Source organism: Boleophthalmus pectinirostris, unplaced genomic scaffold (genome assembly GCF_026225935.1).
Source record: "Boleophthalmus pectinirostris isolate CB_2022bp ecotype Guang Dong unplaced genomic scaffold, ASM2622593v1 HiC_scaffold_19, whole genome shotgun sequence".
Lineage (NCBI taxonomy): Eukaryota > Metazoa > Chordata > Actinopteri > Gobiiformes > Gobiidae > Boleophthalmus > Boleophthalmus pectinirostris.
The window spans coordinates 18,509,371-18,536,288 of NW_026571140.1; the positions used below are offsets into that span (position 1 = coordinate 18,509,371).

The window sequence follows — 26,918 nt, forward strand, 5'->3', positions numbered from 1 at the left end:
CGGCAGACAAGAGGTTGCACGAGGTCACAAGTTAGAGACATGCAGGCGTTTTGGGCTTTTCTGTCCTTTGGCTTTGATCTTGGTAAGTTGGAAGAAAAAGCTGGTTCAAATCATCACAGAGATATTCTAAAGGGTCGCAATTAGAGGCAAATAGCTGGCTATTTATCAAGCCCTTTCATGTCCACCTTTTTATTTTATGAAAGCCCGTGAGTGGCGGGGTGGTATAGGGGCTTTTTGGAGATGAGCTGCAGTCAGACCTGAGCGCAGTGTATAGAGAGAGCTGCTTAGAACGCCATGACCGACTATTTCACATTCACTCCTGAGCTATCAAACACTTTGCTCTGGTACAGAATCTAGCAGCTAGTCAAAATGCCAAGGGCACTTTGGCATCTGTGTTTGCTTTCAGGGTGGGACTTAGCAGTTTTGAACAGGGAAGTGAAGAAGCTGAATAACAGACAGGGAGGTCAAAAGAATGGGAGAGAGGGAGAGAGGGGTGCGGAGCAAACAAGGCGTCTACAGATGCATATTTTTTCTCCTCAGTTATTTATTTACACCACTGCCTGAGAAAGCAGCCCCGCGCCTCAGCAGCAGACAGACGGCTGGGAGAAGACATGTGGCCGAGACAGACAAAGAGAATACAGAGAGGCTGTGTGCAAATACACAAACAACTGATGTTCAGTTCAGCAGAAAACATTTGGAGAAATTGCTGTAAAATAACCTTCTAAAATGCGTATTATATAACACGCTATTGTTTTGTGGGAAAAGAACAGAAGAATATAAACTTGCGAACTGTCAGGGTAAATTGTTTCCGATGATCAAGCAACAGTGGAAACTATTCCAATTTACATGCAAAGTATTCAAACTTCCAGTTAAGACAAAAATAGTATCTGACTCAATTCCAAAAAAAAGTTGGTTACAGCAAATGGAAATTTCATGAACTGGGTAAAACGTGTTGAAATGGTGACAGCTATTCAGTGGTCAGTAGAATTACAATTTGACACACAAAAAGTGTAAAAATAAACTTCCTGTACTCCTCTGCAGCTTGTATCTAACATATCGGGGCACTGGGAGTTCTTAAAAATTCAGCAAGAAATTACAAGTTAGTCTGATGAAGCCTAGAGAGATGGCATGTTCCGCGTATTAATAGCATATTAAAATTACAACAAAACCCTGACCTTTCCACATGACCCTGGTCTTATAAATATATTTTATAAGCTAAGCAGGTTTAATACATTCAGATCAGGTATTTGCAATCCCATAGCCCCTCGCCAGGATCCAAGAGTGTGCCCACGTTTGAGGAGATGTCAAAAGGCTGCAGGGCCTTGTTCTATATGTCCTCTCCCTGCTGGCTCTGCACAGCACAGTCAAGATTTAAATCTCTACACTGTCCCTATGGCTTCCATTTATACCATATATAACAAAATATGAGACACTGCATTGAATTGTTTTTTCCTTGTTCTGTTATTTTGCTGAATGTCAGTTAAAGCATATAAATCAAGCATATTTTAATATTTTCTAAGAGCAGGATGTTGGGTTAGTTAAAGTATGTTCTAACTGATATAGGAGCTTGCCAGTTGTATCTTGAGCTGATGTACAGTTTGTTCTAACGAGCAGATTACTGTAAACAATCTAAAAATATGACTACATCGCTGAAGCAAAGGCAATGCAGTGACAAGCATAATGAACACATTGATTGCACTGCGAGCTGACATATTTTCAAGTAAATAAAGCATTTTTATCACCTGCAAGAGTTGAAAGAGTGATAGGAACGTATGGAAGTGCCCATAAAAAGTGGAGTACTATGAAACAGGAGCCAAAAGTCTGTGCTTAACTACATTTTCAGACTAAGGCACTGAATGTACTTTTAATAAGCATGTGTAAATATTGCATTTGTAATATTTGAAGCCAGTCACATTTTAAAACCCTCTTGGAAACTGTAAGCGGGAGTCATGCAGTATTTACATGTATTCGCATTCACATACAATGCATATTAACTGGTATCTCCATAATACGCAGGGCTCCAGCAGTGCGGGGGAGCAGAGGGGGCTGTGGGGGCCTGACCGCGTAATCATCTCCTAGAGAGTGATCATGAAGGCCTCCAACATCCACAGCTCCTGCACACAAACCCCAGACCCCCTGGCACGAACGGCAGAGCGGGAGGAGGGAGAGACAAAGAGTATTTACTGCAACGCAAGGGAGAGAGAAGGCAATAAAGTATGGGAAATATGGAAGCTAAGAGGAAATTAAAACGCAGGCAGGGGGAGATATAGGAAATTGATAGCAAATGATGGAGTTAGAATACATAGTCATATTTTAGAGTTACACTCACACTAAATAAACCATAGTGAAGCATGGAAACCAGGTCAGCAACTACGGGCCTTTGGTGGGACTGTGTAATATTTGAGTAAGACCCTGGCATTGTTTGTCTTGCTAAAGGTGAGTATATTTAATTTGTTGATATAAAATAGTACAGTATATGGTTTAAGATCTTTATTAAGGATTCATTTACAGGAGAGATGACATAACCTCTAGAGATTTTGGCTGGTAGAGATTGGCTCTTACCCTATGGTTGTTAATGCCAAATAAAAACTAGAATTGTCAGTAATAATGTAAGTGATAACTGTTATTCTTGACATTCTTGTTTGTTACTTAGTTAACAACAATGGAAGTAAATCTAAGTGATAGTGAAGACTCTGCATGAAAAGATAGTAAAAAAGGATAATGGCATTCCAAGGAAAAGATACAAGAAAACTAAACACATGCAGTGTTTAGTGAAAGGGGGAAAGGTTGTCGAGAAAAACAGGAAAAAGCTAAAGGGTGTGATAGGGATCAATGAAGAAGACACAAATAGAAGAGAAATCGGACTGTTGCTGTCGTTCATGCATGAACGTACAGACAGCGTTGCCCGGGAAACACCAGCCGCTTGGATTATGAGCTGATTAGTTCTCGTCCTGCGTGAAGACCCCCAACCCGGCTGCCTGCACTCCCCGGGATATGTGCACGCTACCTGGGCCTGCACGCTCCAACGAACAGTACCCACACACAAACACAAGGAATGAACTAAGTCTTTACTCTTGAATGCCCATTGTATCCGCTGTAGCCAATAGCTTTCCACGTCAACATCTCAATCTTTTCGCCTCGCGGTTGGACCTTTTTCTTTCTTTCTGCGCAGGTGTGTGTGTGTGCACGTGTGTGTCTGTGCGCGACGTGGTGGGGTGCTAATCTTGGCCCTTATCTCAGCCTGCAGCTCGGCTCACCATTCCCCTCGCCACAAGCACCTTATCTGCCATCACTGTCAGTCAGAGCAGATCAGGCAACCTACAGCTGAGTCCGCCAGACCCCTCGCCTCAGCTTCTACCCTGACAAGCAGCGCCTCTATATGTCTATTACTGCACTGGTGTCCGGGCACGATCGGCACGGCAGGATGCACAGAGCAGGTGGTCGTAGCTTTCACGCCATGTTTGGTCTTACCAGCAAGTCAGTAAATGCTTTTGTTTCAGATCAGTTTGAGGATAATGTAGTCTTGATCAATGTAGACAGGAATCCCAACAATGGTATAGAAAAGATAGATTTTTTGTGGTTTAGATTTGAGAGAAAGTGGTGTTGATATTGCTCAGTATTTTGAAGATAATTTATCTTTTATATATAATTGGCAAAAAGATACAATTTTATGGTACAGGTGGTTTTAATTTGATGGTTCACCTAAACAGAAAATCAGTCTTCGTTTATTTATTCTTCAGTTTTGATTTGCATTTTTTAAGCACCCCATTTTGCAAAATAAATCATACTTAAGAATTAGTCATTGAGCCACTTTCTTTCAGCAGTTTGAATTTACTGGCAATGAACTCGAAAAATATGTCTTCCATCGGTTTATCAGAAATGGCTCTTTCTGAAAGATAGGAGAAATTGTGTATGTGTATATGTTTGTGCTGACTATGGCCACTTACAAAGAAGAGAATTATGCAAACAAATGCTGTCATTGCCGGAGGTTCACCAAGAATGCTTTTTGAATTCATTTTTTGCACTGCACAGAAAAATGTATCTTGGACCAGAAAGCCAAGTTTCACTGGCAGCTTAAACTTTAGTTCAACATTAGTTTTGATTTGGAACTGTCAGCAGTACAGAACACATTTCATTTGTGTGTTATTCTGTAGTCTGTGTGTCCATCCAAAGTCCTAGAATTGCTGTTGGAAGAAAAATGTCTATTTGGAAGTTTATTTTAAATGTTTTTCCTTAATATAGTTTGGGGTTACTAATGGCTGGTGTCTATGACTGTGGGGCTTAGATGGAGTTTGACAATTACCAGTTGAAGACACATTTGTTATTTTGTCTTCGCTGTGACTATTTTATGTGCCACAATAGCAAATTTGAGTTTTACAACTGTAGCATTAAAATTGTGAGAGGGAACAACAATTTTTCGAACTTATTCATAATAGATAACACGATAGCTCTCTGAACGAAGTAAGTAAAGTTAATGTGACATAATCTTTACTTTTTACTTTTTTACAATTATATTGTTACCCTCATTGGCTTTATTTTGGAGGTCACCAGAGGCACTGTCATTAACATTCCAGTGTATGACTTTACATATGGGATGCCACTATCAATTGCAAATAAAATAAAAAATAAAATAATTCCTTCCCCCCTGTTCATATAAATGAATGGGATTCCTGCTTAACCAGAAGTTCCAATCACGTAGCTTTCTGAAGTAAAAGTGGGCACAGCAGAATAAGGTGGATAATCACAACTTTTGATTAACCGAATAATGGTCAATCTCTAACAAATGCTTTTTGAGAGCGAGACAGTCCCCACACATAACCTAAAATAATACTGAGAGGATGTGAACTACTTTCCAATGATTGAACAAGCCAGGGATAAAACCCACAAGTCCCACGCTGAGTACTCCCCTTGAAAGATTAAAAAATAAAATCTATTAAACACCGCAGAGCTATTTAAGCAACATTGAAAATGGTAGACGAATTTTGCACACTTGTTCCCCTCATCAGGAGGTGAAAGTGACCTCCCACCAGTGATTGGGCGCAGCACCGAGCAGACATCCGCATTTACATACCCACCCACTAATCAGCACCTCTAATCCACACTGCTGGCATTTTGGTTCAAAAGCCTCATCACGGGGGCCGTCGCACCAAAAGCGCAACACAAAAGACAAAAAAACGTCCAATCACACACATCCCCTTTTGGGCAGGTTTCATATTTTTAAGCATGGCTACTTTTATGTGGGGGCAGGTGTGCTCTGGCTCCCTAATGCTGAAGTAATTGTAGATAATGGAGTTTTAAGGACAGCTGCTCATGTGAGTTTAAGTGGGATTTGGGTGGAGATTTATGGCACAGGGAAAATGGGCAGGAGAAAAAGTTGTAGAGGTGTGAGTTCTGAGAAGAGGAGGAGGAGGAGGAGGAGGAGAGGAATGTGAAGGTGAGAGGAGAGGGGTGTCTCACTCGCTCTGGGTAAAGGTGAGAAGTAAGAACAGAAGCAAGAGGGTGCAAGAAGACAAAGGAAAGGTTATATAGGAAAGCTTATATAAAAAGAATAAATTGACTCCAAACTAAATGAATTACTAATACAAAAGATATTCAAGAAATCTCAATTAACAAGTATTGTGTGTAGTGTAGTAGCTATAATGTATAACTGACTGCACTATTATGTGGTGTGGTGTGCTCACACTCTTCAATAAATGATGCTCTTATTGGCTGTTGAATAATGGCTGCAGAGGGAAGTCACAGAAAGAGTAGCTAGCACTAGATTTGTCTTATATGGGACAAATAGGGACATATGCAGTAAAGCAGAAAAGGGATGAAATATGTAGCAGAATTTTGCATTTGCATGAATTTTATAAAGGTGAAAATAAGTGCCAGGCTAAACCAACTTAAATGTGATGTTGTTCATTTTATTTTTTAGGTGACAATACTTAAAGGTGCATTGTGCGACTTTTCTGGTGGATGGTCCGTCAAATGCTTGCTATAAAACTATAACTATAGTGAGCTATAAAACCACCTGTAATTGAATAAATGCAAAGTAGAATACTGTGGAACATTCCAGGCAGAGCACTGACATATCCATAGAAGGAGTTCTAAACAAAAAGTTACATAGTGCACCTTTAATAGCTTTTCTGATGGGGAGTCTGAGCCCGACAGCTGCTTATCTCCATGAAGATGATACTGTTCTGCCTGAAATGTTCCATGGTATGGCATTAAACATCTATTCTGAATGTGTTCAGTTCAGGTGTTTCTATTGCCAAAAAATAAATAATACTTGAAAATGATGCATTGTTCCTGTGGGTGCAGGCTGGCCTTTCCATGGATCTGACCAGCAGCATGGCCAGGTAGTGCTACTGGCTGGACAGTACCCACCCACCACCAGAAAAGTTACATAAGGTAAATAGATATTAAAATTCATAAGACAAAATACAAGCAGACATGGTTTAAACAACTTTGCATTCCAAATACAAAAAAATATAACCATCCCTTCTTATTTCTGCTCAAGTCACGTTTTACTGTAAATATATTCAACAAATGTGCTTAACCTCAACCTACTGTATTTTTGTACTGCATTTAGACAGTGAAGTCCAGACAAGCCTCGCTGCTATTTTTACAATGCTCTAGAAGTAGCGCTGGCAACACATTCCATTCTAACTACGCCCCGGACCAGAGGAGTAAAATTGGGTAGTTCATCTTCAACTCATCCATAGTTAGAACTGCACCAGCGCCTCCCGAAGAAAGAGGGTTATGGAGGGCACGAGCTGGATGACTAATTGGGGAGGATCTGAAATGAGGCTTGACTTAATCTACCCCCTCGAATCAACTCTGCCCTACAGTATGCGTCAAATGGGCCCCCTAAGTGGTGCTTTTCCATTGATTATACCTTTTCAATGTTGCGCTCCAGCTCCTTGTTGAAAGAATTTGACAGAGGGGAGAGAAAGCAAAAAAAAAAAAAAAAAAAAAAAGGTACAGGGAGTTCTAAATGGGGCGGTTGAAATAGCGGTCAATACTTATCAGGGGCAAAAAAGTAGTAAAGCATGGAGTGAGTAATATAATATAAACAGATATAGCAAGCAATTTGGGAGGAAAAAGCCAGAGAGGACAAGGTGTGTTAAAAGTGTGTGAGCGCGCTGTAAATGCGTTGGTGCGTGCGACTTGGCCTGGCATGGCACTCTCACTTTATGGGGTGTGGAGGGCTGCTCAGACTGCTTTAATGATACACTTTAAAAGGAAAAACTAAAACTGCGGACAGCATCAAGGACTCCTCTGCACTCCTCTTCTACCTATACGGACTCCAACACAGCAAGGAGGGGATGTAGGAAATGAAAACACATATAAACCTAGACTGAATGGATGAAATTAAAGCAGGTTTTGTCCTTGACTGTTTCAAAAAAAAAAAAGCCTGAGTATTTTATAACTAATGTTTTCTAAATATTCCAATTGTATAATTTATGCAGTAACAAAGAACACCTGCACAAAAGGTTCTGTACATCTTTCAGTAAAAGTAAATTACTTTGTTAGAAATTAAAGGTCCTATATTACATAAAATTGGCTCTTATGAGCTTTAAGACATATTAGAATATTGTTACCTCATCAAAAACCTACCCAGAGTTATGTTTTGGTTCATTCACACGTTTGAATAATCCTACATTATTAGTCAGTCTACATCTTCACAGCTATAAATGCTCTGACCCACTTTGTGATGTCATGATGTGGTACTTTTCAAGTTAACAGCTACTTTTTACCTTTTATTCAGTAGAGACTGACAATTACAGGGCTGAAATGAGCCTAGTGAAGGTGAATGGAATTTGAAAACAAAGTGGACCAATTCCTGTATCCTGAATCCTTAGCCTAAATATGCAAGGTTTGTGTGATAAATGTGTTTTAATGAAACAATGTTTTTTCGTGAGGAAACAACATTTTAACATAGATCAGAAAATAGCATAATATGGGCCCTTTAAAGTTGCATTTTATAACCTTTGCGGGTGTCACTGGTTTGTGTAAGTTACTGCTTTGCCTGGAATGCCTCACACTATGCTGCTTCTTCATTTGCAAGTGTTAAGGTAAGGTTAGTGTTAAAGTACTTCAAAATATCATGAAAAAACATGCATAATTACTCTGAGCGGTTTACCTCTCCACCGATATGACCTGTAATCCGGCCTGGTGGCATCACTTGCCTTGGAAATGCCTCCATGGAAATAGGAAAGTTTAATGTTATGCCGTGGAGCATTTTAGGTAAAGTATGCTGAATGTCTCCACTAGTAAGGTTACACAATGCACCTTTAAAGTCACACTAGATTCAAGCTGACTTTTTTCTCTTGGGGTTTGTATGCTACTGTACGATACCCACAACCACATTGTTTTCTTCCAAACTGTGTTTCAATAAAAAATCAGGGAGCAAACTTGTACTCACAGCCATTTTCAGTGCACAAAACACTATTGGAGGAGAAACATCTATTATTAAAAACACACAATCTGGAGGCATTATATCAATGTTGTAAATATAGCATTCTTTGTTATTGAATTTATCATAAGACCGCCTTTCATTTGCTTTGTCTTCACATTGCAGTGCTTTTTATGCCATTATTGACTATATCGCCGAGATTGATTTACGCTACACTATTGTTACATTTGTTAACAGTCCTTGCGGAGTCACACCTTCTCCTTGCATTCCAACACACGTCTCTGCACACGCGGTACACATGGGCAGACGTACCTGTACACATGTTGTATATGATCGCGGGCCATAAAGTGACAGTGTGGAAGTCAAGAGGTGAAATTAGCTGTCAGGGCCGGCAAAGTCTCCTCAGATGTGCCCCGCGCGCCCGGCCACTGCACAAGCCCCACAAGGTCTCTTACTCACACCCCTCTCACCTATCACTGTAACCTCTCACAGGAGAACATAGCGCACTAATGCAATATTGATCTGACAATATGCTGTGTGTAAGTGTGTGTGTAAGTTACCAATGAAAAAGCGTGTGTGCTCGCCATTTGGTACGAGCTGGGGAGCTGTGAGAACTTTGTTAATGTACAGAGCCCTGTTTGTGTGTCTGCTGGAGTAGGGATAGGAAGTGGCTAAGGCGAGATATGTATTAATAAGCAAGAGGGGAGGTGTTAGCCTTGATGCTATTCCCGACACCTCACCGTCAGTAGCTTCTGGTGCAGTGGCAGGTCGATTGAAGGCAAACTTGAGCTGCAAATTCTCATCACAACTTTCTCCTTTGTATCGAGCATGTGTTCCCTCCAGCTTTTTTTTCCTGCTCATTAGGAAACACAGTGTTACATGAGTGCCCATTAGTTACAGGTCAAAATTCTCCCCAAGCAGACTTTTGTAAGCTAGTTAGAGAAGTAGAAAAGCAGCATTTACAAGAATACAAGAATAAAACAAGCGGATACAATGTGAAGCTAGACAATGCATTCTGAGCTGGTTAACCAACTTAATGTGTTATTGACAGAGTGAGGCAGAGTAATTAAAAATGTACTTAAGTACCTTCACTTCAAAGTAATACTACTCAAGTAGAGAGTACAAAGTAGTGTTATAAGACAACATTTGATGTCGGATTGGTGGTTAATTACAAATACAGTGTAGAGATGCACCGATCCAATACCAGTATCAGATATTGGTGGCGATACTGAAACATTTGATCAGATATCCACTTCCAAATATCAGTTCAGTCGATATCCTGGTTGGATAAATAAATTGATGTACTAAGACTGGTCGTAGTCAGCCAAGAAAGTCTCATACTGTTTGAACTTTTACTTAAACAGTTGTTTAGTAGTTATTTGAGATAAATAACAGCTACATAACACATTTGGATAAGATTAATCTCACTTTACTTTTTTCTTCAAAGGAAATAAATGCCATTTTCTGACTCTGCTCTGGTATCAGTTATTATTGAGAATAGGCAGATACCTAAAGCCATAGTATTGGAATGGGTATTGGAAATGAAAAGTGGATCAGTGCATCTCTAATACACTCAGGCACGAGTTTAAAACTCTGTCTGAAAACAGAGTACTGTTTTATTAAAGAGTTACTAACCTTGTTTTTACCTTTTTGTATTATCTTGAATTATGGATTATTCACCATATAGCGGAACATTTTGTTGTTTGTTTGGATAGCACAACTGCATTGTCAGACAGGGCCAACAAACAAGAGTAAAGGGACTAAGATTCTTTTCAGGTGCTTTTTGCCTACAGCATTTACCCCTGAACATGGTTAATCTATTTTTGGCAGTTTGGCGCTGTATAGTTTAATTAGGGAGATGGATTCAATGTTCTAATTTGTATGAAGATAAATTACCCACTGTGAATATGAGCTGAATTTCCCGGATGTGTAACAAAACAAACAGCATCATGACAGCCTTGAATGCGAATTGATAGACCCAATCAGCAAAGAAATTATCAACTGACACAGAATGCACCGTTAAACAACATGCAAAAACACTGTATTAAGCCTGATGGTTCAACAGGATAGGACTTCAAATTGTGTATAAAATTGCCAAGAATGGGAAAATAGAAATGGAAAGATTGAAACAAGCATTACCTTCAATTGCTACAATACACAGTAACAATAGAATATAAACAGCAATGTTGAATGGACTTTATTTGAATCAACTGCATTTTTTTTTAGATAGCCACCTGTGTATTTAACAATAATATTACATTAAAAGAGCTATAGAGATACTTGGAAATTCATTTTAAACCTCGGCACCATCTACTCCTGTGGGTTCTTTGACATTGACTTACCGACCGCCTCCATTCATTTCAAACAGAAACTGCATTTATTCCCAAAATGGCTGTAAAGAACGTACCCAAGTTAAAAAGAAAAAGTTAAAGGAAGAATAAATTCATCGCAGCTGGAGATATGTGGCCTTCATAGCCTCCAAAATCTTAAGCGCAGCAATAAGAGCGGAAAAATCAGCATTGTTTCAGATCTTTATGGAAATGTTGTTTATTAAAATGAGCTGTCTGCATGTAAAAACACTCCATACTTTAGCCCAGCGCTCGGAGCAGAATAACTGAATGTGCAAATGGCCCTTGCTAAGGCTTCCAAAACTTCAACTAATGTTTATGAGGTAAGCAGGAACACAGCACACAACTGTAATAATGTCTCCTGTACAGCTAGACATACAAATACAGTAGTGAAGTACACAAGAGTAACAGTAATGGATTGAAAGCTGTAATTATCTCTTTGTCAACCAAATGGGATTGTTAGAATGGTATACATACAACTGCGTGTTTATTTGGGTAAACCACAGCTGTAAAGTAAGCCACATGCACGATAGCAGTATTTTACAGTTTCCAAGCTTTTAATTTTTCAAATATATGCAACAAAATTTTTGTGGATTTTCTATTAACTATTTTCTATAACTATTCTACAACTATTTCACAACACTGATAAACTTTGCCAGCATTAATCTGATTTGATTTCATGCAGTTGTCCTCTACCAACATAACTCTATTGTTCAAAATCATTGGTTATACAGTATTTTCATAGTTCAGCATCATATGACTAAACATACTTACTCCAGCCAGAGGGGCTCAATAACATAAATGACTATTAAAAAAAAAAAAAACTATCAGCAATGTTTCCAATCTTTATGGAAATGATCTTTATTAAAATGCATGTAAAAAACACTGCATACTTCAACCCGCTCCGAGCACAATGAATGCAACAGTGCACAAAATGCCCTTTGCTCGGCGCTCTGAAAACTTCCTCTAATGTTTATGAACTCAACACAACCTCACATCTTGCAGTTACACAACATGCCATGCAAATGCTATTGAATATAAACCGACTTCTTGCCAGGGCCCGAGCAGCAGCAGTCAGTCCCAATGCAATAAAACAGGCCCGGCTAACTAATGGAAGCACCCACGCAAAACATACTTTTTATCGCGCGGCACCTTCACCAAACAAACACACTCACGTCTCCTTTGTCCCAGCCCACTCATTGCTCGTTAGCGCCTTGTTTTTCTGTGTTGCTTTAGCGGTGACACACTTCTTCCCAAGCTCTATACTTTTTTTTCCTTTTTTTTCACTCTATCTGCTGAGAATGCACGCACAAGGCAGCAGCCCGTGTGAGCCCAAAATACTTCACTTAACAAACTCCTCTGATTACAGTTTGACTTTCTCGCCATCACAGCTCCTCTCCCTTCTGTCTTTAATCAGCATGTAAACAAGCGCAAGGTCGTTTTGGTTTCCTTTAAAAGGGAAGCGGGGTATAGCCAGATAAGGAGCAGCACGCCGTAGTTAATCCTTTGGACACGCTGATGGAGGAGTTTGTCCCCGGTGAAGCTAGGTTGCTAATTATGCGAGCAGTGCAAGCCTCTCTTTTCAGTGTCCCGTCCCTGCCATGGTGACTCATCAATTTGTCTTTGTTCTGTTGTGTTCACTAGATGGTTTATTTATTTATTTAAATTTTTGTTTTGCTATTATTAATACGAGTGGGTGGGCTTATAAATACATGGAAAAATAACTAAGCATATGTCAAATCAAAGCAAAATTATTATGCCACTTTTAGAAAATAATAAAAATGAAAGCACAAACATTTCTTGTAAAAGTTTAATCAAGTCCTTACTGCACTGTCACATATCAAACCAATTGTAACTATCAGCTTATATTAATAAGTCCCTTTGCTTATACGATTTAAAACGGAACTAACCACATCCTGTGACTGGAGTAGGAAAAGTGGGTATATGGACAGTCCTGCCCATTTTGAAGCTCATAAGTAAATGTTTCCACTTCATTTTTCTCAGACTTTTCAAAAAAAAAAATCAAATATTAAAAGTTTAAAGGCACAGTGGACGCAAGTCAGCTATGTCTATATTGCATTTGTTCTTAGTAAAAAAAAAAACTTTAACTTAAAATTGGTGAAGCATTTACTTATTATTAACTTAATGGTTTATAAACATTCAGAAATCAATATTATTTTATTGATATATATTTTTATTTGCTTTCTTTTTTGAAAAGTCTATGAGAAATTGAATGGGATATTTACTTCCAGAACCTTGTGGTGGGTGATCACAGTTGAACTCCATATTATCCTGCCCAGTGACAGAACTGGGTCAGAACAAGAATCAAAACACATTGCATGTTTAAGCACTAAAGCATATGGTACAGCAGATAGGGTTTTGTTTATCTACTGTAAACCTTATTATAATGTTTTAAATGTAGATATACAAACTTGTCCAACATTATAGAATATAATGAGGGAAAAGTGGCCTGGTGATTGCAGCCATACCTTTGAATTTTCTTGCTTTGAACAAACACATATAGATTGCTTTGGTGTCTTTTTGGATTTTTCAAACCTCACATCTGTCTGTTCCACAAAAGACAGCACTACCACCTGAATGTGGGCTGTCAACATCTGTTTGCGATGAGACTACCTTTTCCCTCCACCAGACGCCTTTCAAATACCTGACTCACAGATTAGCACCTTGTTTGTCTTAGATTTAATTGGCTTTATCCCAAGACTTTTTTTCTTTTTTTGATGAGGCAAAAATACGCTCCAGAATATTTTTTTTTTTCTCTGTTTGTTTATCCCATTGCCGAGCCTTCCCTGCCAAAAAACCTGAACTTAATGCAATCAGATCTTTGATGTTTAATTGGTTTAGGAAATGTCATATCTGGCTGCGTGGCGTATCGGAGAGACAGTGATGGAGGCTCACGCGGAACACTAAAAGCATCATTCCTCAAGGTATGACAGTGCACAAGGCTCATTTCCATTGCTGCTTTTGCTATTTGTCAGCCTTCTCCTCTTTGCCGGTGAAGCAGCAATGTTAACAATGCTGTCCCCACATTTACTAGTTCTGCCTCATTACAGCTAAAGAAGTGCATGAATTAGCACAGGAGCTAGCTCGCAGGCTGACTCCACTGAGGAGAGACGGGTACGGAGGGCACCCTGAGGACAAGAGGGATTTAAAAAGAACACTCAGGTAGAAATAAAAGTAAATATAATGTTCAAGGATGTAATCCCAGGGCGTCTGTGGCAGGGAAGATTCATCAGAGACACTGTGAACTGGAAGATAATGTTATTCTTTTTAATGTAGTACGATTGCGGAACCTATTGTTCCATTAATAGGTGTAAAAATGTGTATTGCCCTGCTAACAGATTTTTCTGCTGGACTGAGGAGTGAAGCTGTGTAAATGAAGCTGAAAATAGTACTCCTCTTGCATCAGTGTTAGTAGCAAAGCAATTTGTTTGTGTGCTGAAATGATCAGAGGGAATTTGGTGAAGATGAACTTTTAAAACATAGAGAAAGACCTCCTCTCGATTACTCCAGAAAATGTAATGCAGTGGGGGGCTTAAATTACTCAAACATGATGGAAATAATTGCTGTTACAGTTTAAGACTAATACATAAAAATGAATTGAATGAATGAATATATGTTACCTAAAATTTTGCATTGTAGAACAAGTTGAAGACCAACAGGACAAACGGAGCAGGTTGTAATGTCCTTTTGTGCCATGGGCCTTTAAAGTGCTATCTGTGCAGCTCATCTGTGCTGCCTCTGGCCTGCCATCTTTATAGGTCATTTATTGGCTGTGTACAGCAGCTCTGTTTGTGCCCAGTCCTGGCATTGAGGAAAAAATAAAAACAACTATTCTACCATGTCCGCCCCTCTGCCTGTCACTATTAACATTTTGCACTCTCCAAGGTTGAAAATCCCATCAGATGGAACAAAATTAATTTTGGTGCAATATTCAGGGCCACCAGTCACATAATAAAAGACGCTCGCGAGCATCCCCCGATTGTGATTCCATTCACTCTCTAATCGGTGCGATGGCTTGCACCGTGCTGTAGCTTAGTAAATGCTTTCTTCCCAAGGGGATAAGAAAAACAATGGGCCTTTCTAATTTCTTTCTTAAAGCGAGCCACAGAAAGAAAATGATATAGACATAATTGATGACGAGGAGAGAGAGGCGAGCTTTTGCAGAGGTCTCACGTCCACTGCCCATGCGTTTTTTTGTTTTTTTTTTCTCTCATAATAGCAGACGCTCAGGGGCACTGGAGGTTGACAAATCTGGCACAGAGGACAAATTGATCAGTAACAGAACACAATTTGTCCTTTAAAAGAATGGGCAACAGCCGTGTGTGGCCTGTTATTAGTTTAAACTGCATGTCTGTCTAGGACTGGACTTACTGTGCTAGAGCAGAGTTTAGACATGGAACCATTCCACACTCAGCTACAATGTTGTAACACACAATACACCTCCTATTGACTCAACGAACAAAAGCTGTCTAAAATCATATGAGTGTTTCCTGCTCATGTTCACATATAGAATTTATTCTGTATATATATACTGTAACTGTACAAACTGTGCCACCAAATTATACCTGGGCAATTGCATGGTGTCTATAGTAAATACATTAGACTTTTTGTTTCTTATGCATTGCCAGAAAAGTTCACATGGGGTTAAACTTCGGGCTAACGTGCTCTTCTTCACAGTACACATTTTATCATTTAGCAACTTTTTCTCAACTAAAAGGAGCAGCAGTGAGAAGAACAAGAGAGTAACTTTTTTGCGATATCTTCTTCACAGTCGATACTGGGGTCAGGTACTGCTGGCACTCACAAACCAAGAAATGGATCCCTAGTTTCCACAGAAAAATCCATACCGTGTAAATGACAAGTGTAAGGTTGTGGTGCCACTTAACACTCAGCACATTTTGAGGAGAAAATGTGCAGAAACACAATGGGACTGAGTACTGTGGAGAGCTGAGGAGCTTAGAGAGCCAAGGGTGAGAACAAAAAGAAAGCCCCCACATATACACACATCTCTTTTCAGGGAAATATTTAATTGGCTTTTGAGCCTCAGCAGCAGCCAATTAGCATGCCTGTTACACGTGAACACTGCAGCTAATTGGCCGGAGAGGAAACCTTGCACTGGCCAGTAGTCGACCAAACATTCTACACTCTAGGGGAACAAAAGACAAGGAGCAGTGTTGTATTATAATTTTGGGGTCACAAAATTCATCAAATAGTCAGAATATTTTTAATAGTATATCTATACTGCAGTAAAATAAAAGTACTTTGATCATGTTAACTGGTTTATGAGAATTATTTCTTTTTTTCCTCTTATATACAGTATATATAGTAAGCCCTAGGTGGAACAGTAAACCCAAATTTGCTGTTCATTCGCTGCTTTCTTTTTGGAATCCTGTCATTCTTTAACAGGGTCATTATAAGTACTTTTTACTTCAGCCAAAACCATTGTGTTCATATCATGATCCAAATGGGTTGTAGTCTATGCCCTTGTAGTGCTGCAAATGATCAAATAAACGTCTACCACTAAATATTAACTACTACTAAAATACTGTAGTAATCATGTTAATGGCATTGCAGAACACTGTGTCCTAAACTGAAAGGGAAAAAAAAGTTTGTAAATTTTTTGGCCCATTAAATGATACACATCAGCTTTTAATGTCTTATTATCTCATTACCTCATTATTACCGCTCATCAGTGGTCTATGAATAAGTGAGTGCAAATGCAGGCACAGCTGATAGAAGTTAGTCCATGGCTTTAATACCCCGGGTGTTTACTTGTAGCTTTCTTAAGTATGCACAGTCCCAACAAAAATAAATACTTTAACAACCTATTCAATGCAATAGCGCAACATAAAAACCAACAACTTTTCTATACCAAATTATATGTGCCATTTAAAGGTCCTATATTACGCAAAATTGACTCTTGTGAGCTTTAGGCCATGTTATAATGTTGTTTCCTCATCACAAACATACATGGAGTTGTATTTTGTTTCATTCACACATGTTAGAGTAACCTTTTATCATTAGCCTGCCTACATCTCCAAAGCTTAAAACGCTCTACCCTTTACCTTTTGTTCAGAAGAGACTGGATTGACCAAACTAGGGCTAAAATCAGCCAAATGATCCTAGTGAAGGTGTATGGAGTCTAAAAACACAGTGGATCACGTTCTGTATTGCCACATGACATCACAAGCTGGAGTGGTTTTGGTTTGAGAGAAGAACTGCCTAAATATGCAGGGTTTGTGTTTTGTTTCATTCATACATTTGTGTAACCATTTATTATTAGCCTGCTTACATCTCAAAAGCTCAAAATGCCCTGTTTCACCTTGTGATGTCTTGAAGCTGTAGTTTTCATGTTAACAGCCATCTTTTACCTTTTATTCAGAAGAGATTGACAATTCCAGGGCTGAAATCATCCAAGTGATTGTAGTGAAGGTGCATGGAGTTTAAAAACACAATGGATCATAATGGATTCGGTTTGAGAGAAGAACTCAGCCCAAATTTGCATGGATTGTGTGTTAAACGTGTAAATAAAACATAACACAACTCAAGGCATGTTTTTGATGAGGAAACAACAATATAACAGATCAGAAAAATAGCCAGCTCCTTTAAGGTCAACTATTTGCCTACATTGTAAGAACTTAAAATACAAAAATATTGAAATACATGAGTTCATTGCTCTAATCCAATGTGCATGTACAGACAACAGATTCAACAAGCAAGGGCAAGAATGCTCCGTTCCTCTGATTACATCTACAGTACAATGTGTAGCAGCGGGATCTGATGCATAGGACATCCAGCGCTCATTATGCTCTTTACATGCAATTAATCAAAGCATGTAAACAGTGCCCGCCCCAGCCACAACAGACAGCGCCGCTTTCCCCTGTGACACCCTTAACGCTTTACACACAGTACAAGATTTAGTAAATAAGCCAATGAAGTGACTGATGGTGCAGTGAAAATTCATAGTCAATCTGGAGCTGATTTAAGATGGTGCCCCCCTGCTGAGAGAACACACACATATAAATACCGGTCCCTGCTCGTGGTCTCGCTGCTGGGCCTATAGTGTGTGGCGTCGTGCCAACATGTAAATACTTGCATCCCAGCAAGGTGAGGTGGAGGGGGAGGTATGGGGGGGTAAGGCGGGGGGAGCAGTGGGAATTTTTGAAACGGAAAATATATGTGGGAATGTTTAGGCAAGCGTTTGTGTTTATAATGAATCGTCTCATTTCCTGACTGTAATTTTACCCCCAATTGAACACTTCTTATGCACAATTTATTTATCCATCTCAATCAATTACAATGCTATATGCACTGTCTGTCACGATATGGAACAATTAAATGTTGGTTACTGTAGATTGAGTGATATATGATCATTTAAATTGTCCAATCGGGTGTAAAAACAATGAAGACAATGTTATAGCTATATACTACTTTATCATTTTTGTTTCAATAAAACATTTCATTTCCCTAGCATGTTGTGGTTTTGCATTCTGATTTGATTCAGTTTTAAGATAAATGCCATTGCTGACACACAAACCCTATCTGTCAAGGTTTGGCTCTGGCCTAAATAGATTTGTAACCCCTTCCGGCTGCATTGCCCTACTTTTGCATTATCACGAGGGCTAAATAAATCTTATTCTTACTAAGAATATTGGCAAAACCGCCCCACTAAACTCAGATGTTTGAAAAAGTCATTAACAATCATAGAAAAATTAATTGCTTTGCCGTGCACTAGTAGTTGCTTGGAAATAATACAACCACATTTAAGCATGTCAACATGAAACTTGTCTTTGTTTTGGAAGGAGGTTTTTACAGTCATATCTGTCAAACTATACAAGCTTAATGGCCCTTTTACAATGTATATATGCATTTGAAAGCTGCATTATAATATAGTTGACATAAGTGAATAAGTCAGATCTATTATCTTTGATTCCTTCATTCATTAGGCCACTACATTTGAATATCGTGGCACCTCCTAAGAATAGTTGCTATTTTTTAAATGCCAGATGTCTCACTGGAACAAAATTAGCATTTGGGCTGCCCCGACAGTCACACACAAGCAAGTCCCAAGCAGGCTGCACAATAACACGGCCAGCACACTGGAAGAAAACACAGTGAAATGGCAGCATTATACGAGCGAGCATTTCAAAGCATCGGCCCATGACAGTGACAATGAGGCTTGTCCAGTAGTGTCTTTTTCAGCCTGTGCAGTCAGAAGGATTATCTGAATGTGAAAAGCTACTGAATATTACCATTCATCAGATTCTAATTCATCTTTTGCACTTTTATCCATAGCTTGCATGAAATACTGTTTTTTAAGAAAAATACATGCTAATTTATAAAGGTGAGGCTGGAGATTTGTAATGCTGGAGTTTGATCTAATATGAGGTGAGTCAAAAATTTAAATAAATAATAAAAAACATTAATCAGGATCGAACATTAGGTGTCCTTGTCATGGCATTTTCTGACAATGTACCAAAGTATGGACTTAAATCTTCACACATTGAAACACTCTGAATTTTGTCTTTTTGTAATGGGTGTCTGGAGACATTTAAAAAAATACTTGTTTTTGTTTTGTAGAATTGTGATTCCACTATCATTCAACCAACAAGGGATGTTTTAGAAAGTCTCATTCTACAATACATTTTGCCTCCTCTGACATATTATTCATGTGTTGACATTGCCATGAATTTAAAAACAAGCTATGATTTGCATTTTGCATTAAATGATCAAATGTGTTCATGCCCCTCCAGATTAGCATTGTTGGGAATAATAAACAGTAACTTTTAATGACACTATCAAACCATTGGATAAGTAAGGTATTTTTTCTCCAATATCTCAATAGCCAAACACAAGCGAGTCCAAAGCAGACCCCAAAATCCACACAACCAAAACAGTGGTGAGAAAACACAGTGAAATAGGAACATTATAGAAGTGAGCATTTCAAAGCACCAGGCCATGACAGTGACAATGAGGCTTGTCCAGAAGTGTCACTTCGCCCTGTTTTTGCTCCTCTGCTCCTTTGTCCCCCCATAGCCTCCTCATCCTCACACACACACCAGCGTCCACACTGAAGACAGCACATCTTTATTAGGCCTCTGTATGCAGCCCGTGCTCTGTCTGAGATTGCAGCGCTGACCCCTTGCTGTGAGCTTTACAGGGGGAAATGTTTACGCAAACCCCACAGTACATGCCATTAACCTCTTTGGAGACACAAGACAAACAAGAATGTGCCTCTGCCAGGGTACAGCATTGAGCCCGGAACAACCTATCCAGGACCATCATGACAATCATCTCATTACGGAGCAGTGGGAGGCAGTAATGACCCGGAGAGCCCTGTCTCCGAGGGACATTTTCTCTGCGGTGCACCAGTGTGTCTAACACTTAGTGAAGTACCGCTGATATGCAGTCGAGTGCAAACAACTTATTAGGACGACGAGAGGCGAGGAGCTATATGGAGCTGCCTACACTGGGAACGTCAACGCAATCAAATGTTGGAACTGCGCAAGTAAACATTTAGGAACATGTAGGTGGTGGAAATACATCACAGCTTTGTGTTAGAGAAATGTACTTTTGTCCTCTTAAGAGTGTTTGTGCGGTAGTGAAGGTAATCACTGTATGTTCTCTCTCTACTTTTATTTACATTAATAATGTAACTTTTCTTGGTCATTCCTCCTGGGCCTCTGTGACTGTTATGCCATATTCTGCCATGTCATCTATTATTCACTATTATACCTTTGTACATGTCACTGTCCGGCCACTCTGACCTTCATTAGCTAAGAACCTTAATCTGTCAATCAATCAAAATAAATGACTAGAATAATTAAATAAATTACTTTGAAATATTGAAAATTGTATTAATTCATCTTCCACACACTCTTGTAATGAGACAATATCTGATCCTAGGCTTTAGGCCTGGTGTAGCCTGGACGCTAATAATTTAATCTCAAAGTAGAACATTTTAAAAAGCCTTAAAAATGCCTCAATCTTGGATTTGACTTAACAACACACAAAACAACTCTCTATCTTCCTCATGTATTCCCCACTGGCAACCCCTTCTCCCAAGAGATTTGAATTGATATCCTCAGATTGGGATTAAATCCATGACCCCAGAGGGGGGTCTCAGTGTGGGGTAAGAGGTATGAGGACAGACGGGGGTATGAGGGTCTGCAGAAGCCGCTTCTCCTACTTAGCGGCCCGTGGGTGTAATTCAATCACACCTCGATAATTCCCCTGATGTGAGAGCCCAATCCCCACTACAGCGCTCAAGTGCAGACAGACAGCAGCAGCTCAGCCTCATCCCACACCGAGGGTCTCCTCCTGGGTGGGCTTAAACACCCACTGTTGGCTGCAATTTACCTGTGTCATTTAAATAGGTCCATTATTTTAATTGAAAAAGTTGCCTCACCGCCAAAGGCAAACAATAACAGTGCTGAGCGAAAAAAGGGAAAAGGAATTAAAAGCAAAACAGCAGATGGTGATATACATGGCAAAAATGATTGTTTATACTTACTGTTTGATTATATGTGATAATGAAAGTGTGATTCCTCAAGGCAATTAGAGTGTGTGGCAGCCATATTGTGAGAGGACAGGGGAAGGACGACGCAGGCTGTTATGAAGGAGCGCTTATCAAATATCTCCGCCGGGGTGATTAGTGTAATAAGACACTGCAAGGTGAGATAGGCCACTTGCACTGTTTTATGTCTGCTCATGCGTGGGGGTGCGAGTGTGTAACAGTGTGTGCGCGTGTGTGAATGGGGAGTGGAAATTAGGGGAGAGTGTCACTAAGAAACTCGCTCTCGTTCCAAGGCCTAATTTAGCAACCATTGGTCACTAGCCAAACAAGGATGTTAATGGAATCCTTTAGCATAACATGTTGTTCCCTGAGTCCCAATTTGTGGCTATTTCAGATAAGAGGTAGGAGGGACTAAAACTATGTATTTGTGACTCAAATACAGCAGCACTATTTTCACCATCTTTTTGAAAGCTATTTAAGTCAGTAAGACAGTGAAATTTTTTTTGAAAAGCTTATAAAGTATATATTCAAATATTTAAAGAAGAGTGTAATAGAAAAACTGTAATAAACATTGAATTACTAGTAATCATAGCATAAAATTACTATCTATCCTATTACTTTATGGTTGTCAAAAGTATCAATACCCAGATACTATCTGACTCTGAAAATAATATCAAAACAAGACACATATTAGAATTATCAATACTGAAAAAATGTTGAATATATATTTTTGGTTTTCTGAGCTTTATCAAACTAGTATAAAACCCCATGGTAACATTAAATAAAGTTATTATATTACAATTACTATGACATCATCTATAAATTATTATAATGGTATAAAAATTGGTATCTGGTATCAAAAATTTTACTTGACATTTTGGTATTATGACAGCTCGACAACACTACTTTGGTTGATAACATATGATCTCTATTGCTTGACACATTTCTTATAGGTATAATAATCTTTTACTTTCTTCATTCTGTTCACTGAATCTAAAGAGGTTGAGTGTTTGCTTTGTAGTCTCTGGTGTGATGTGGTGATGTGATGTGCTGAGGCTGCTGTGATGTGGGGCTCCGGGGGCTGTAGTCTCACACACACAGGGCAGATTGGAGGCACTTACCCCTGGCAGAGTCTTCTGTTCATGGAGGGCGCTCTGGGCCTTCAGTGCAGACTCTCTGGCACAGTATGTTAGAAAGGCACATCCTGCAACATCCACAGACACACAAAGATTACAGCTTTACAACTACTCTTTTAATAAGTCACTTTGCCCACGATATATTTACAGTAGCTCATTCTCATAATTTAAAATCTTTATCATTTGTTATACATTGTCCATGAGTTTCAGAATGATGAGAAAATATGTCTGTTGCCATATCTTTTGAGTAGACTTAGACTTAGACAAATTTATTGATCCACAAGGGAAATTATTTGGACACAGAACCTCATACATCACAATAAATACAATAACAAAGAGCAAAAATACAAATGGTAATAATACATTCAAAATAAGCAGGAAAACTAGCAAGGCAAAAAGCAAGGGACTGGTGTCAAGTAAGGTGTAAGTATATGTACAAAAAAAGTATAAAAATATAATAAGTATATTTGGCTATATACAAGAGGTTGTAAGGAGATAACACGAACAAGAGCAAGGAAAAGACTTCAAAATATTGTATTTATCAAAACCCAAGAATAGATTGCATTCACGTGACATTACACTATTCTAGATGTTTTATAATAAGTTTGTGGGACAGGTCAGAATTATATGGTAAAATTATTTTAGACTTTAAATGCCACATTGCAAGTTTACTGAACTGGCATACGGTTAATACTCTGGGAATATTCACAACAAAAATGTCTCATCTGTCAACATAAATTAGCAAAAGTGAAATGATTGTCTTTACTGTATAGCTTCAGAATGTAGTGCCATTATTAATTCCCAAAGACATTATTGTTGTTGGTTGAAAGGATTTAAAGCCATAAGATTAATATGGCAGGTTTGTGAAGGCAATCCCAAACAAATAATGATGAGGTTCAACATTTGTGGATCCTGATTTGTTTCCAGAACAGGCCCCCACCATCCATTTGACATGATGACATCATCAAACTCTAGAAAGGACCCAATCTAGTGATAGTTTGTGCTGTGAACACTGCAAAACAAATTTGCCTACAAGTACCAATATAATCACCTTGAAACTGATCCTTGATGCAGATGCATATGCTAACGGGTGTTATTACAAAAATGTGCCTAGTATTTTATGTGTACGATATTTTGGGGAGAGCTTAGCTGTATTAATATTTATGCTAGTTACAGTGCAGCTGAAAGTGTTATGCTGTAGGAAGTGAGATTTAAATACTTTAAATACAAAGGCATACAACATATTAGGTAAACAAATAAATCTGTCCCCATTATTTATTATGTCTGCTCATTCGAAAAACATGGAGCACAGATATTTCATTGGAACACAGAGCTCGAGTCAAACTGCAGAGTCAACACTATATCTATGTTACACTCAATAAATAAGTTATTGTCACTATGGTACTGTATATCACCCGCCCCAGGTCTTTTAAAACAATGTCATGTTTTGGATTTTTCATTTGGTAAAATGTAGCTTGTGTTAAGTTCCAAAAGCATTTTAAATGCCTTTAATTTAAGCATTCATGTTGTGAAGAGAGGACAAAATATATTACAGATTAGAATGATGTTTTTTTTTTTACATTAACTAAAGTACCTTTGAAGTCATTGGAGTACATAGAGCAAATATGAGTCTTAATTCCTAGATATAACACAAAACCGCTTCCAAAGTTAAAACAACTCGATGAACTCAAAATCCTCACACTGTTTTTTGTTGGATGTCAGTTCTATAGTTATGAATTTGTGTGGAAAAGAACGCCTGCTTTTCAAAACCCAGTAATTAAAATTCCTTCAGCCATCTCGGGAGACTTTTGAAGTTTAAAAATTCAGTGTAAAGAGAATGAATATACGTCAGTAAGTGACAGCTTTCATTAAAGGCCCAGTGCTTGGCTTGCTCTGTGCTTGGTGGAGCTGACAGTGGATGACCCCATTCACAGAGGTTTTGCACTGTGCAGCATAATTTCCCATTACTACGTGTCACACCTGCCGCCAAGGATTCCCATGGGAATGACACAGACTTCCTCACATACACATGCATTACCAAATGACACCCAGTTTGCAGCGCGTAGCACCCATCACCTCTGAAACCACTGCACTCTGGCACCTGGCCAAGCGAGCTTCCTTTCACTACAACCTTCACCCACCTCCACAATGAGGCAGTAATTCAAGAGGAGAAAAGGATCACCTGAACGACACTGATGAAACAGGGCGCCACATGGCACAGGCACAAAAGTTTGGGAGCCCAGGGAAACACTCTTCATCCTTTGTGAAATGACAAAACTGTGGGACACAGTCAGCGCCCCCTCGGGAGCTTGTCCCGCTAAAGCTTATGGTAATTGTGGGAAGACACTCTCGTCGCCACTGGCTTGACATTTGCTTTTATATTTTTCACCGCTATGCACACTGATCACATGCAATAAAATGTACCCTTCCAAAAGTTTCGCCTTAGCCTGACAGAATATATATTGAAAAATAATAAATATATATAAAGATAAAAATACTGTTGGCAATACTACTATTTATCTCAACAGTCACAAAGAAAATCACAAATAATAATAGTGATATCAGTGAAAAAAAAAGGATAATAGTGGGAAAAATCATAAGCCTGCAGGTTCTCTTTTTAAACGCACCATTTAAATAAATAAATGAAATTTAAACAAAAACATAGAGTAGTGCACACATATTTGGCTCAGAGACTACTTTGGACCTCAATAAGCCTGTTTTACACCACATGAGTGGGGAGACCAAAGAGAAGTGACATCATCATTCTTGGGAGGAGATAACAGGGATTTAGCAGCTGGGAGCGGGTTACAGCTGTCAGCTCCAAACTTTAAGTTGACTAATTGGCACAGAATAAAATTCATTTTTGATGTCATACAGACTTGGTGTCCCTTCACTTTATATTCAGCCATGCAAAAATATCTTCAAAAACACTCCTTTAATTTGTCTAAAATGACGCAAGCAAGAGTAAAAAGTTTTAGGATGTCACCGGCCCAGTACTGCCACACCAAACACTTGACAAGATTTAAGTCATCTCGTGGGAATAAAGTTTTGCTGGTTCTACTTCAGTTATGTAAGGTTAAGTGGGGTGAAAGTAATACTTTGGTAATCAAAGACAATTTACTTCACTATAATTTCAGACGAGGACAGGAGTTCAACACATTGTATTTAAGGCGGTTGAGAGAGTCGAGCGGGAAAGACTTCCAAAGAGAGATGTGTCTGTGCGTTTGCTCAACACATTTGTGCTAATTACTTAAAGAACTTTTCTACTTGTGATCGTTCTCGTTTTAAAATGAAAATTAGAATGTGCTCACTACTACTTGCACCCAGGCAATAAAAGCTTCTCAAGGCAGCAGACACATGAAATTGAAGAAATTTGTATAAAAATTCCTGTCAGGCGCAGTAAATTTGTGAAAGATTCAGTCTTAGCAGATGTCTAGAAATGTCTTCAGTAAAAAGTTCTATTTCAACTTTAGACTGATTTGAATAAAGAAAATATTAGGGCTGTACAATATCACAATCAAATAAAAATCACAATTTGAGTAGGGGCAATTATCAGACCATAAAGACTGCCATTATTTAGGTAGATTATCCACTATGGACAACAAAATATCCTGTAATTTTTAGAGCTCTACAAGGTGCATGAACTTCTTGAATCCATTTAGCAGTTCATATTCCCTTTTTTTCCTATTTTAATGCCCCTGGAGGTGAAACTGCCAATGTGAACAGAATCGTTCTTTTTAAATTACAAATCTAATCGTAAATCGCAATAGTCAGAAAAATCGCTAATATATTTTTTTATTCATTCAGTCCTAATATTTTATGCTAACATGTAAGGATTAATTACTGCCCATCTTTGACAATTGACGTTCCGGTATTTAGCACAGATTACCAGCAGCACACCCTCCTCCTATCTTTAGCTGTCTATCCATCTACATTCAGTTCAGAGCAGAGAGCTGTCTGCTTCACATAGCCTCCTCCTAATGATCAAAGAGGTCATCTGTAGACTTAAGCTACACCTGTCACTCACACTGCAGAGACTGTCAGTTACTGCCCTGCTCTTTAAAGCACTACATTGTAGATACAGCTTCATACAAACATGTCCAAAGTCGCACGCAGGATTTGGAAAATGACTAAACATAAATTGGAAAACATGGTAAGACAGATGATTGAAAAAATAGATAATACTGTGAATGTTGTTTTGAAGATACTCCAAATTTCAACAGTGAGTTAATAGTTACTAATAATACAAAATATGCTACAAAAAGAGCTGATTAAAAATAAAAAAGGAAACTTCCAAATAAGAGTATAAAGCGATATTTCTGCACAGTGTGGGGTATGTGTATGCATGTGTAATTTTAACAGTCTTTCTAATACTTAAACTTCAACCTGTTTTAACACATTTATGGTGAATTTAAATAACACTGTCTTGACTGTTATTGAGATGCTTCAATTAATATTCATATATTCATTTTCGTCAATATCACTCACCCCCAGTT

The 26,918-nt window shown here is 38.7% G+C and overlaps 1 protein-coding gene across 1 annotated transcript in view; it reads right to left on the reverse strand.

Annotated features, from left to right (window-relative positions):
* Window positions 1-26,918, reverse strand: part of celf6 (CUGBP Elav-like family member 6) — a 134,888-nt gene that overhangs the window by 104,577 nt on the left and 3,393 nt on the right. Inside the window, 1 exon segment of the mRNA XM_055154985.1 lies at window positions 22,408-22,490. Coding sequence (XP_055010960.1) covers window positions 22,408-22,490 — 83 coding nt within the window.